General features: G+C 44.6%; 1 protein-coding gene across 1 annotated transcript in view; it reads right to left on the reverse strand.

Moving 5' to 3' along the window:
- Positions 1-568: 568 nt before the first annotated feature.
- Positions 569-15,060, reverse strand: part of CYYR1 (cysteine and tyrosine rich 1) — a 58,964-nt gene continuing 44,472 nt past the window's right edge. The window contains exons 3-4 of the mRNA XM_074153485.1: positions 6,365-6,522; positions 569-3,275 (exon numbers count right to left, since the gene is read on the reverse strand). Of these exons, the coding sequence (XP_074009586.1) occupies positions 3,142-3,275; positions 6,365-6,522 (292 nt within the window). The 3' untranslated portion in view covers positions 569-3,141. The remainder of the gene's footprint in view (positions 3,276-6,364; positions 6,523-15,060) is intronic.

The following is a 15,060-nucleotide window of genomic DNA, read 5'->3' on the forward strand; positions in this document are numbered from 1 at the left end:
CACTTAAGGTATAACAACACTTCAACTTTTTCAACCAAGTTAAACTAATGCTCCCAAATGCTCCCATTAGTTTATGCACCAACTTCTTTGTTCTTTTCCTGTACTTTTATGAATCTTTCAGACTCCCTCCTCCTCCTTGGCTGTATCAGTTTGTTTTGCTTCTCTTCAATGCAATCATCACCTCTTTCTGAAAAGAGGCTACTCTGTACTAGTTTTACCTGGTTTGCTGGCAGGGCAACACCTTTATGTTTTATGCCCTAAGCAAGGACAAGAGATGTGGCATCCTTTGAGATAGAAGTCATTGTCTGGCATGACCCAATACATGAAGATCTGCAGAACTTTAATTAACATACTAAAATCAACATCCTCAATAGTGTTTTCATAGCAAACAAATAGCATGTCTGTCACTATGAAATTCTCAATTTCCATAATTTTCCCCTGGAATAAACCACGTATACACTGTAGGTACTTTGGTCACTGTGACCTTTGTGCAGTATCATCAGAGGCAACATGCAATTGCAAAGCTGAAAAACAGAGGACTCTGTGATCAAAGACTTCTAGTTATTTTCCAGAAATGCCTTTTTATTTAAGAAATCTACTTTATAACTTGTTCTGACAAATATCACGGCTGAAGAAATTCTTCCCCTAAGGGAAGATTTACGATCCATAGGATAGTTTTCTTTCTCTGTATTTTTCAGGAGGCTGGATTCATCAAATACAAACTGCTCTTTGATTGGTGTGTCTGCATGTGCAGCACAAAGAAATGGAATACAACAATGGGAAAAATGACAATACTCTTTATCTAAAGGTAACTTTTTGGCACAGAAATATCATCCGGTGTTATCAACTGGAAAGCGCTGAGATACTAACGTAGAATGATGTGGTAGGAACAGATTTCTCACAGAGAAAACTATGCTTATTCTGTTCTTCCCGCTGGCCACCACGTTGGCAGGCACATCAATACCCCAGCAGATGGTTTTGAATAGGGACTGCCAGAACACTGCATGCAGAAGGTTGCCCTTCATGGGAGGATTTCAGCTGAGGAACATCCGCCTCTTGAGAGGTCATGGTACCAGCAAAAACGTCACAGGGCATAGCTCAGAGCAGAAGCACTTGTAAAGATAACATGTTCAGGACAGAAATGAGAATACAACTTCCCTTCCCTTGAGAAGGTTCCAAGGAACCAGCAGCAATCCAAACTCATGACACAGCTCTGTTTTCCTCTGACTGGGTTACAAATGCCTAGGTAGCTAATGGGCCTGTGACTCAAGGCTCAGTTTGTCCAAGGGCCACAATACAGTTCTTCTGAACTTACAGTGGTGAAGACTGAGGCCATTTGTGCTTTCAAGCAGGGTTTCAAGATATAACCTCAAGATATATAAGGGTTTCAAGAGGATAACCTTAGACAGCCTGGAAAGGACAAGTACAATTACAAAATCTCAGCAAGAACAGTCAATAAGGTATTGTTTACAAGAAAACCTCTGAATATCTTTTGTGCTCAAAGTTAAAAGGTTGCTTGGGGTCTTCCCTGAATCAGGACTGAATGCCAAAAATACCAGACTTAGGGGGTGATAAGAGGTTGTCAGCTGACCTCACTTGGATATGGTACCACCTTTTGCAAGCTGTTTTTTTATTCAGTAACACACTGATATACCTGAAAAGAAGATGACGTCTACACTGGAAAACATCTAAATGTCTTCTGATCTCCAGGAATCAGGGTAATCTGCAGTCTCTCCCTCTGAAATGGACCTGATGCTACAGCTGTCCTGAACTCTAGGTGCCGTATTTTTGTCACTTTCTGCTATTTTGGCTGTAGCATACTCAAATTGCCCAGCCACCCAACTCAAACTAAGAATGTTCAGCACTTTTAAATCCCTGAAGAGAACCGCTGTCTTTGTGGTTTGCATATAAAACTGAGAAACATACCGGTCTTATCATAGAAGGACGATGCTTTAGGTAACTGGATGCTCTATTCTGAAGTCAAACAGCTGCTGCTGAATTACAGTTAGCCCCGTAAGTACATGGAAATTTTAAGCCATAAAGGCCTGTACTTCGCATAGTAAAGATTAAGTAATTTTAAACAATGTGTGACAAATGCAAAAAATATTATTGGTGACTTACAGTTTTAAAATGCCCAAGACAACATTCAAAAGTAATCTGATGCTCACAGTCTCTCTGCTCATCTCTTTGGTCAGGCTGAGTATCGTTATTATTGGTAAACAATATGATTTGGTTTTAAAAAATCAGTCTTTACACAATCCAACTGAAGACAAACTATGATTTTTTAATATTTGCTTTGTATTTCTTCTCCCACTTATGAATTTCCCAATTCATTTTTTTTTTAAAAATCAGAAGTATCATTTGATGATAGAAAAGGCATTGTAGCATATTCCCAATGTAGACAGTATTTAAGTCCAAGTAAAAGTAAATCAGCTATAAATTAGTGTATTTCACATATAAAAATGCTCTTTTTGTTTACATTTGAGGCCACAAACTAGTCTCAAACTGTTTAAAAGTAGGCACTTAAAACAACCTGCACTTGGCCAAAAATAATATCCATAATTTTTTGGTTATTAAATAACTCCGACAGCACTTCTCTTTGTAATACGCTTATCAGACCAATACGCACAGCTGATCATTGGGTATTATCAGCCTGAAGTAGAAACTGAAAATAGCTTCAGTCTTCCTTGTTCTTCCTTATTCCCCTTATTTCAAGGGAAGGCATAACACTTGAAGACAACAGTTGGAGTTTTCCCCCAGAATGAGCCCCAGCAGCTGCTTCTTGTGCTTTTGGAACAGCTCGTTGAACTGTCTGCATCACTTGCACCTTCTTACATGGGCAGACACCCAGTCCCACACGCTGTAACGGGCTGCAGCTGAAGGCAAGCACTGATGCTAAGCACTACCCATCAGGCACTAACTTACAGGAACTGTTTCTTTGGTCACGCGTTGTTTAATCATGAGATGTGATGGTCTGGAGTGGACTTCATCCTGACCACAGCAACCCTCCCAAGGTTATTCCAACACCTGGCCATGGGTGTTGATGCAAACCCCATCGTGTTTGTCCCTGAGCTGACAGTATTTGTCCCAACGGTGCTGGCTGCTTCAACAAGCTGCTAATATCCACGTGAAGCCATGTAATTATTTCCCTGAATATCCAGGGTAAGGAGGGGGTGGAGGATACTGTATTGAAGTCTGTGGAGTTGGAGTATAAGGTGGAGGTAGGTCAGCTGGGTATTCCATTTCGTATTCGTAACTGTATGGTGGTGGGGCCACTGAAATGGGAGAAAAAAAGAAGACATAGTTAAAAGTCTTTCCTTCAGATGGAGGCCCCCAAATATTTCCTAGTTGACATTGAGTCCTCCATACAACAGATGTAAAGTCTCCTGGCAATGTGCTCACTGTTTTTCAGACTGTCATTATATAGTCACTTGATGTCAATGCAAGTCCTTGCTTATTGCCCTTTCCTTCTCTGCTTAGCCGTGTGCCCACCAACATATTGTGCTGCTAACAGTGTTTGAGTGGCCATGTGGCGGATGATGTGGCAGATATCATGGCAGGTGATGTGGCAGAGCTAAACTTTTTCAGGGGAGGAAGGTTGGGTTTTTACCAGATCCGTTCCCTTTCACCCCGTTCAGCAGCAACATGGATTTATGTTGTCTCAAATTAGCGACACATCCAGGGCTTTTGTTGATCTCCACAGACCTCTCAGACCTCTGGATCCCCGGGAGATGTGTGCCGTGCCATGCCACGCCATGCCATGCCAAGCCAAACACAGCTGAAAGCTCCTCACTGCACAGCAGCGTCACACCTTCCAGGGCAAATGCCGGACATCTTCCCAGGGTTCAGGCTGAGGAAGAACAAAGCTTTCGCTGTGTTTACTCCAATGGAGATATCTGAGGACAGCCCTCCATTTGTAAACTGGGTCAGGCATTTAGGAAACAACAAAAATATTCACAAACAGCTGAAAACATTTTCTCAGCTACTTCTAATAACCTTACAGAGGAAGGATTGATTCTGTGATCAAAACCACAGTAATTGCTGCAGAATCATAGCACGGTAGGAATTGAAGGCTCCATATCAAGACCTCATTAGAGTAGTCTCTACAAATTTTAAGGTCCAGAACCCGCTTCTTCTCTGTTCATGTCATCATGGATGATTTCTTAACCCCTCCTTAGATGTCTCAGGCAGACTGTCAGTGAAAAAGCACTTGAATAGAGAGGAAAGAGAAACCTAGGATGTTTGCGATGGGGGGAAGGGACTCAAATCCCAATGTGCCATGAAAAGCACTCCCTGCTCTCTGAAAACTCGGCTGCCACTGTGGCTGAGGCAAAGGAAGGGCAGTCCCTCACTTGCTATTCCTGTCCAAAACAGGTAACGGCAGGGGGGAGGGTTGATCACAAACCCTGCAGCCAAAGCCAGGCCAGTCGTTACTCCAGATGCATTCATGACAGTGGAGAACACAGAAATAATTTCAGAGCTTCCCCACCCTTCAAAATCCTGCTGCTGCTGAGAGGAAGAACTGCTTGAACGAATGTTTGCACCAGAAACGGGGAGCGTGCAGAGTCAAACTCCTGGTGGTGGAGAGACAGGGGTGAGTCATCGCAGGAGCAGACCTGGGGAGGAAAAGGCTACAGCCCCGAAGTCTTCATTTTGCTCTTGTTTTTACAGCTTGCAGTGACTATTAGATTCTGAAGTAGCTCTTCAGCAATTCATGGTTGAGAATATTGCAATTTTCTTTCATTACTCATCTCTCTATGCAAAACAATGTTGCAATGATAAGGATGATTATAGATGGTTTTGGTTTAACTAGAAAGTAAGAGCACGAGGGAGAAAACAGACACTCAAGAGCAGTGAATGCGATAAAGGAACACATAATAAATATTGCATAGCTTGTCTATAAGCATACATAATGCACCCGGGGTTTGCTGCAACCTTTGCAACAGGAGGGAATATAAAGGCAGGGGATCTCTAAGTGTGGGATGAGGGGACTTCATTCATGAAACGCCATTGCCTTTTGTTACAGTGAACTCTCGAGTTACCCCAAGGCAATTGCTTCTGGATTTGTAATTAACAGTGTCACTGAAGCAAAGACATGGCTGCATTGCATAAACGCTGTTATGCTGTTTCCAGGGTCAGCTTTGCTCTTCAACAACAGGGCTACTGTCACACGGCGGGGAGCCCAGACAAACGAGCCTTGTAGACCCAGCTGGCTCGGTGTAGATCCACCTTTGGTGCTCCCGTACCCCAATCCTAGATTGGCATGAATTGGCAAGTGGGGTGCAGAGCTAGCTCAGGTACAGCCTAATGTACCAGCTGTCACTCACTATGGGCACAACTGCTCTGCAGCGGACCCATGTGGGGTCCCTACTGTCCCCTGGGGTGCCCCAGAGCCTGTGACAGCTTATTAGCTCTGACTTAGGCTCTGTGCCTCCCCTGATGCCGCTGCCCTGCACCTAAAAAATGATTACACCAAAACAATGCAAATCCACAGACAAGCCTGCACTGAGCACGTCCAGCACTAAGCCGGAGCTAACAAGCACCACCAGATCTCAGCTAACTCTGACCAAGGCACAGCGGGCATCTCTGCACCGTGCTCCAAGTTCCCATCAGTTCAGGCAGGGTGCCAGGCAGATGCAGGGAGCTAGCTCGGATCCAGCACCGCACGCCAGCCAGCAGTCCCTCCGGGGACACACCGCACAGAACACACTGCAAAGGCGCTTGTGTACCTTTGTAGAAGTCGTGTGGGATCCCGCAGCACCCAGCAGGGCTTGTGAGCTCTGGCCGAGTACCAGCCAGCTCGGGCTGCATTAAGACTCCACATGGCACCACTCGAAGCCTTTGCGCTGTGATCCACAGACCTTATTGTCCTGGTTTTCCCCTCTCTGTAGTATGCCGGGCCCCCATTATATCAGACAATGAAAGGGAGCTGACTGAACGTGAACAAGAGCAAATACAAGAACCAGAACACAAAGGAAGAACAACTGGTCTGTCGCCAGAGAGCCTCTGGCACAGGGAGAAGGTCTTACCCTGCACAACGCAGCATCGCCCTGAGTGAGGTCCCAATGCGCTAGTGCGGGCACCGCAAGCCACACAGCTGTGTGAGTATGGCACCCCGCCAGATCTCATTAGCCCTCTGAGTAGCTGAATAAATTAGCCCAGGCAGAGTGCTGCACTGGGGAACACTGTGCACGCTGAGCTGCCTTGCGCTTCTCAGCAGGGAGCTGTGCTGTCCCCCTCCGCACTGAGAAGAGCCGGCTGCTGTATTCACATCCCCCACTTACTGCGGAGCCAAAACTGTCCAGAGATACACGTCTAGCATGAACACAGGCACTCTTGCAGGGGTGTCATTTCGCTTCCTTACCTGGGTACGTGCTGATAGCGTTGATGTGTGTAGTTCGGATGACCCCTACCCGAGTCCCACGGTTGTTCTTCATGCACATGCAGATACAGATGGCAATCCCGGCAATCACTCCCATTATAAATACGATACCAAAAACAATTCCAGCTATCGCCGTGCCTCTGCAAGGGGAATGGAAACATGTAGTCAGTCTCAGGCAAATAATGTTTATAAAATAAAATTATCTTCTCAGGAATGGCTCCCATTTGAGAAAAAAAAGTGCATACTGACTACTGAAAATGGTGCAAATTTTGATCCATCAGGGCATCTGAATAGAAGAAATGAAAGATGGCTAAATTTTCCCATTCCAGGGCCTTCTGAATATAATAATTTTAAATATTATCAAGAATAATTTATTCCCTTTCCTCTCAGCACACAAGACTTTTTTTTTTTTTTTCCTACAGGCATCAGTATGATTTTCTTTTGAAAAGAAAGACTAAGTTATCTTCAGTAATATATTCCAGAAGCATCCCGAAGAGCCTGCATGCTGTGCTTCCACAGGAATGGTTTTGTCATTGTTTTATCTTAGGTCAAAAAGTCTTTCTGCTTCTGAGCCCACAGATTAAGGGGAGCCTCCTCTTCTTGAGCATGAGCAGCAAGAAGCAAAGCAAATGCCCACTCCTTTACACATCTGCTGCAGCAGCCAGCGCAAGTATTTGAGGCTTAAACGATTTCTTTTAAAACGGTCCAGGGGAAAGAATTTAGCTCAGCCCCTGAAGTAATGAATCAGACTTTCCTTGTCATTATATACAGAAAGTAAAGGAAGCCTTATTGCATTGACACACGGGAGAAAAACCTCACCGAGAGGCACTGAAGAGCTCCCAATAATATTGAGGGCAAAATCAGCTTTCCTGATGAACCCTAGTTCACTCAGGTTTGTTTTCAGGCACAGGCAGTGAAGCATATGTTATATGAAAGATGGTATTTATAGCCTGCCCTTTTTATGAAAAAAACCCAGTGACTTGCCAGAAATATTCTTACTCTGTGCATCTCTTCATCTTCCAGCAAAGATTTCAAGTAACAATCTTGCTGGTAACTGCTTTACTGGACATTTTAATCAATCCAAACTGATAGTTTGTCAACATGAATAAGCTCCACTAGGAATCATTGCAATGCAGGGAATACAACAGGCACTGCAATACTACGAAGACAAAATTAAAAGGAGTCTAAAACACCATTAGGCTTCCCCATACAAGTGTGGCAATAAGTAGCAGGCCTGATTTTCAAAATGCTGCTAGCCTACTGGCTTCCAAAAAGTTACCAAAAGTCAGGATGGACTCAATACTTGAAAAATCAGACGTTCTATTTAGGAACCTAAATATGAATTTAAGAGCTTGTTTTTAGGCCCCAACTATTCAGGAACTTGGCCAAGATTTGCAGGACAATTGCTGAATTATATAGCATAAGTAAACACAGACAATTTTCTGTCTTACTAAAATACACTGCCAGGGAGCTAAATTGCTCTCTGCTGTTATGTAGCAATGAATGAAGTGTGTGAAGGGAGAGCAAATCTGTTAATATTTTGCAGAATATATAAAGGCCTAATTTATGAAACCTTAACTCATGGCAGCAAGCACCTAGACATAAAACCAGTAGCTCAAAACACTCATGTGATGGAGTGCTTTGGTATTAACCACCATGAGTAACTGAGAAACAACTCTCTCACTCCCCCCGCATCCCCGATGCTTTACATCTAAGAAAAAGATAGTCTGATGCTCTTGAAAGATGTGACCAAGAGACCTCCAGTTTTCCCATCCTTGAGAGAAACTGCTGTATGAGAAAACAGTTTGATTCAGGAGACACTTTAACGCAATACTCTCTTCATTCTAGAAAGTTTTCTTATAATACCACAATTAAAGAATCAGGCATAATGCAAGGTACCTCTGTTAAAAACAAACAAACAAACAAACAAACAAACAGTGAATCACTAGTGCTTTTGCTACACCCATTTAGTGGATGAATCACTGTGCCCTTTGCTGGGAGCGTTGCATTGCAGAGTTGCAGAGAAGCCTATTACGCTGAAGTAATCCCTTTCGCAGGCAGAAGAAGCAGAACCAGCCACTGCTGACCACTGGCCTCAGGTCCTGCATTGCATTTCTGCTTTCTACACGGTCCACTGCTGCCCAGCTCCTGAATCCCAGTATGGGATGCAGAAGCGGATCTGCCTGGCTGATCTGCTCAAATCCCAGAAACCACAGCAGCTTCTTGCACTTCTAACCAGCTCCACCCTGAGAAAAAACCGACCTCCACCCTAAAGGCTGACAGAGGTGGGTAACAAACAGCACACGTTACCTTCCCAGTGCTAAATCAAAAGTTCTATATTAACAAAGCCCATTATAAACACAGTTTAAATAGTGTTTGTCTCAGCTGTCTTCAAAGGCAAAGGTGTCCTGTTTGTTCCAGAAGTGGTCAGCCGGACACCATTCGTTCATCTGCCCTGAGCGATGGGTTGCACTCCTCATGTGCTGGTGCCTACCTGATACTCCAGCCTCACTCCCACCCTTCTGCACGAACAACAACTGCTCCAAAGCAATATTGTTCCGCTAATTTAAATGACGATTCCAGGACACTTTATATAAGAACTAAGAGTGTTCATAAGGAAAGGAAAAGAGATGACAAAAGGTCCAATACCATCTTCAAAAGGAGTTTCCACCTTTACTGAGATCACGGAATCATGGAATTGCCAGAGTTGGAAGGGACCTCTAGAGATCATCTAGTCCAACTCCCCTGCTAAAGCAGGATTGCCTAGAGCACATTACTCAGGACTGCATCAAGGCAGGTCTTGAAGATCTCAAGAGAAGGGGACTCCACAACCTCCCTGGTCAGCCTGTTCCAGGGCTCTGTCACCCTCACCGTAAAGAACCTTTTCCTCATATTTGAGTGGAACTTCCTATATTCCAGCTTGTGCCTGTTGCCCCTCATCCTGTCACTGAGAACCACTGAAAAGAGTTTGGCTCCCTCCTCCTTCAACCCACCCTTTAGATACTTATAAGCATTGATAAGGTCTCCCCTCAGCCTTCTCTTCTCCAGGCTAAAGAGTCCCAGCTCTGTCAGCCTTTCCTCATAAGGGAGATGCTCCAATCCCTTAATCATCTTTGTTGCTCTGCGCTGGACTCTTTCCAGTAGTTCCCTGTCTCTCTTGAACTGGGGAGCCCAGAACTGGATGCAGTATTCAAGTTGTGGCCCCACCAGTGCAGAGTAGAGGGGGAAGATATTAAGCAGATACCTATAAACCTGTCAGCTGGCTTTGGGTGACAGAGCTGCGATGTGAGGACTCACTTGCAGTCCCACAGCTTCTCCTAATGCTCCTTTGGTGGTGCTGGCTGACTGGCACTATCTTGCCCCTGCGGCAGGGCGGAACAGCAGCAGACCAAGACACAGCTGTAGAAAGCCCATCTGTATCTGCCCGCATCCGAAATTCAAAAAAGGCTGAAATCCACTGGCAGAACTTACGAGCTGGAAAAGGGCTCTCAATCTAAACACGGCTACAGTGGAAAGCAAAAAACACTTCTGCCAGGCTAGCAAACCCAGGTAGGTAAGTAAAATAAGGAATACCCGCGAAAGAATTCTTTTGCAGGTCCCCACTGTAGCTCCTGATGGTATAACCATGAACCAGAAACAAAAATGGTCACCAAAGAAAATATTCACCAGCTTAGCTCTGCTGAAAAAACTGGTAAGTGCCTGCCTTACTCACGGTTCTGCAATCAGGACAAAAAAGTAGTTTAAATAGCTAGACCCACTGCTGCTCATGGATTCAGGTTTTCACACTGCAGTGGTAAATTTAGACCACCTATGGGTAGTTACGCAAAGAGAGCCTGAGATATGGAGCAAAAAATGTAGGTCATTTTGTAAATCCGGTTACAGCCTGACAACCAGCAGAAAGGCGCTTGCTGGTCTCAGTGGGCTTCAGATCAGACCCAGTACCACACACGTGAAACTGCTCCAGGAATCGAGTGTTTGAGTTGAAAAGGATCTGTTTGAGAGGACTTCGGGAGATGTACTCTCCCAAATATCTACACCAGAGTATATATATGGCTATACCACTCTCTGACGGCGAGTCAAAACGTAAACCCATCCTGATTCGGAGACCTGGAGCCCCTGCCATTCACAACAGCCCGCAGTATAACTAGGAGCACTCCGCCTCTGAACATCAGGCTGCACCTTCTCAGCACCAAATCCTGGCAGGATGACGGTCACGCAGTAGCTGTTCTGGGCACACAGCACAAAAATAAATGCTTGTTCTTTTTGTGGAAAGCCTGTGGTATGACTAGAACATACGAAGAAAAATAAGCATGCACTTTTTATAAAATGGCAAAGTTTCTCTTCATGCTACCAGGGAATTTTTGAAAATAAATATCTCATAAATAAATATCCCTTATTTTATATTAAAAAATGCTTGCTTTTTCTGTCTTTCTCTCACTGATGTTTTAGACTTCTGTATGGAGACACAGAGGGATACAGAGATTTTTCGTGCTATCATCACTGTAGAGCTGCTCAAGGGAACGTGCCTAAGAGAAAAAGGACACTGTAAAGCAAAAGAAGACCTAGAAACCACACAGCAGAGTCACACAGCAACTCGGAAGTTTGAAATAAAGGGAAAACTTTGAAATGGAACAATTTGAAGAAAAACATTATGCAAAGTCCGTATAGAAGCAAAATCAATGAAGAGAAAAAGACTGCCACAGAAAAACAATGCACAGAAAAGGAGAGGGAAAAATAATGTTAAAAATGTGGAAACGTCAAGAGAAATTGGTCAAGGTAAAAATCAGATATTCAAAGCAGCAGCTTTCCAACTGCTTTTAGGAACATCCCACTGGAACCAATATAAATCTCATTCACAGGTTAGCACTTCTGGCCCAGCAGAGCCCTGTGCAGGGGATGAGGCCTTTTGCTGGGTGGCAGATGGCTGCCAGCCCAGCCTCCAGCCACATCCTTGCACCTCAATGCTGCTTCAGCCTCCCCCCAAAACCCTCCCGGCTGAGCCTTGGGCTGCCCTCCTCCGCTCAGGTAAGCACTCATGGCTCCACACCTACACCTCCTCCGTGTTCCAGGACAGTCCCAGCCATTGACAACGACATCTTCTGAGGATGCTGCAGGGCTGATTTGCATTTGCATGTCCTCCTGTGTCCCCAGCTGGCAGCATCCCTCATCCCCTGGGTGTGTTGTGGGAGGGAGTGGGTGCTGCCCAGCACTGCTCACTGTCCCCGCACCCCGGGTTGTGCGACCCTCATGCCCCTGCCCTTTTTGCATTTGTTGTTCTTCACAAGCAGATGGTCTCTCTTGATTCCTGTTTTCCTTTAGCCCTTCCCCTCCCTGGAACACCTTTAAAGGTTTTCTTAAACTGGAGAAGCCCCTAGGGGCAAGTAGCCCAAAAGATGCCTCGGGAAGAGCATAAGAAAAAGAAGAAAACTTTCTCTCCTGGTCTCCTTCAATGTTTCACAGCTCAGCAACTTTCTCACCCAGACAGGTTGGTTTGTTTTTCATCTGTGTCACCCAGTGGATTTCTCCTCTTCAAACCTGCCTGGCCTCATCCTGGGCTCATGTAAATTTTAGCATCCACAGCCTCGTGTGGCAAAGACCTCCCCAGCTTAATTACGTATCTGAAGAACTGTCTCCTCTGATCTATTCTGAACTGAATGCCCGGGAGATCCACCCAAGCCTCCCAGCTCTCGGCTCGTCAGCCGCCAGCTACCCCTTCCACACTGCCTGGGATTCTACAGACCTTCAGCATCACGCCCGGCAGCCAACTCTTCCCCATCCTGCAGGAGCCCCATCCTACTTGGCTTTTCTGTGTCCAGGGACCGCTCCATGCCTCTGATCACCCTGGCCATCCCTCCTTGCACTTTTTCTCATCCTCTTCTGTTGTTTTCCGAGAGCCGCAGCAGCAGAAAATATGACACAGAGGCTCAATAACGTTCGCTGTTTTCCTCTCTATTTTCTTCTTAAATAATCCACGGTATTAGATCTGTTTTTTTCTTGACTGTCAAATAGTCAGGAACAAAGATTTTATGGCACTATTTACCATAATACCAAGTCTCATTTCTGAAAGGTAATGTTAGCCCAGAGCCCATTGATTCACGCGGGAGTTTGGGTTGTTTTTCCCTGTATGCATTACACAGTGTTTATGGGCCCTGCATCTCCTGCCCGGACTTGTGTCCTCTACCTCTACCAGGCTCAAGCTAGCACAGGTGAACTTATGCCACCAGTTTTCCCAAAGCCCAGCTCACTCTGTAATACCGTTATCAATTTAGAAACTATCATTGCAGAAGCGACAGAGCTCTGCACCAGACATGCATTTATATTGGCATAAACATCTTTTCATCCTGTAATAGATCATGTTAGCAATTTTACAGAAATTTGACCGAGTATGGCAAGAAGTTTTAGAAGCATGTGATGATCAGTATTCCCGCTCTGCCTTCGCTGTATTTCATTACCATATTAGTGCAAGAAAGATGTGCCATTCTCAGTCTTCACTTTGCTCAGCTGATCTCTTCCGTCTCATAATCTTTCCTAATTTCCAGTACAATTTTAGTTCTCCAATTAATTTATTGCCATCTCTCTGTATCTATGATTTGCTGGCACTGCATCTCTAGCATAATATTAATAATAATGCATGCAATACATTTTGGAGTACTACTGCTAATGCTAATAAACACCCTTTAATTTTTTTCCCCTTTCAGGCATTCAAAAAGAAGCTGATAAGGGATTTTTTAAAACTCATTCTCTGAGATAAAATAATAATAAAAAAAAGTCAATCATCTTTGATCTTCTGATCCAGCCACTGACATTTTGAAAAATGTACTCTTCGGACTCAATCAGACTTGATGTTACTTGGAGGGAGAGGGTGGTTTGGCTATTTATTTAATTTGCTTGGCAAACCCCATTTTACTTGGATGAACAGCAGAAGTGCAGCAGGGTCGCACGCTGTTGCCTCCTGCCTTCACCAGAGCAAGCAGACTTGTTTTGGGGGGTTTGCCCCTCTCTACGGTTGTCCCTTTGTTTTCCTAAGGAGAAAACCATGTAGTAAGTGATCCTCTAAGAGACTGGCTTTGCTGTCCAGCGCATTTTTGGCTTTTTTGGCTTTACTGCCAGGGTAACTTGAGACCCCATGGCAAAAGCTGATGGAGAAGAGACTGAATTAGCCAGGGTACCCCATGGCTGAGCCAGCAGCCTTCTCACCACAGAGTTCTACAGCCCTGAAATGCAGACACCAGGGTAGTGTGGACTCAAATGTCACCCAAGTCAGGAATCGGTTAAATAGTCAGCTGGCTGCTGCTTACTGTTTTAAATGAAATGATTAGTTTACAGAGCAGCAACTCAAATGGACCAGGCTTGCCTTTGAGCCTTTACTTTGCAAGTTGTACTTCGAGAAAATTCCAACTATACTTCCTTTAAATATACTTTTTAATGCAGGGAGGAAGAAGATGATTGTTGGCTTCCGTAAACAAATCCCGCCTGCCTGTTAAAACTGGGTACAGGCTGTACTTGGACTGTATTTTCTTTCTTTTGCTCCTACCCGTTGTATTTAAGGTGTGTTGTTAATGTTTAATTCCTTCCAAATAGTTTCCTCTGTGCCGTTCCCCCTCTACCTTGTCATACTTGCAAGATTATTAACTCAAGCACCAAAGTACCCTGAGTAGCAGCTGTACAATGAAAAGGTAGCGGGTAATCATCCCAATTCCTGACCTCCCTCCTCCCAGCTCCTTGTGGACAGGTCATCACTTTGAGACTGCTCCATATGGATAAGCTACAAAATTTTGCAAAGGGTTAAAGGACAGATGTTCTGTCTTTTAGTATTGCCAGTGCCTGAGCAATAGGTACCTTCTACAGCTTGTTAAAAGGCTGCTGAGCCAATGAAGCGTAACTGTGGCATACTTGCAAAACCAGAGAGAAAATCATATAAATTGCAAACCAAAAGGATATGTAATTACAGCTTGGGCTATCATCGGACAGACGTCTCAGACAATCTGCCTTTTGAGAAACACGTAGACATTTTATGCCTACTTCCTTTATGCCAAACCATACGCTTTTCTCCCCAGCGCATTACCGGAGATGCTGCTTGGCTGGCAGTGCTGCAAATTGCTTAAAATAAGTGATCCTGGAAAGGCCAGCGTAGCTGCTACAGTAAAGGGCGAGTAGAGAAAGAAAGCTCTTTCTCTAGCTGGTTCCCAAACCGCTTCCCCTGCCTGTGTACGACAGGTCTGAGATCCTCCCGCTGCCCTAGAGAGAGGGGGTGGAGGAGGGGATGGCATCGCTTCCCCCCTGCTCAGGGCTCAGTGCAGGGCTGGCTCAGAAATAAATTTATGGACAGAGGGAATGATGCATGAAATATAGCTGGGAGGTGCCTGCCGCAATATAGCAAGCACAATACTTAATACACAGTGGTGTTATTAACTGATCACGGCTAAGCAAATACATTTTGATCAGTCCCAACCTGTCCAGCATTTTCATCAGACTAATCTGCACACATCCAGATGCTGGTTTTGAAACACTAAGTGTATCTGCCTGCCAGTTCAAAAATTTCAGAACATTGCCAGAATGTAAAAAAAAAACAAACCCAACAATGCATATTTAAATGAAAAAAAGAGATTAAAAAGAGGCAGAAATACAGAAGTAATGGGAGGAAGGGTTTTTTTGGATCTTTTATGTGAAAGAATTCT

This window comes from Numenius arquata, chromosome 1 (assembly GCF_964106895.1).
Source record: "Numenius arquata chromosome 1, bNumArq3.hap1.1, whole genome shotgun sequence".
In the NCBI taxonomy this organism is placed as follows: domain Eukaryota; kingdom Metazoa; phylum Chordata; class Aves; order Charadriiformes; family Scolopacidae; genus Numenius; species Numenius arquata.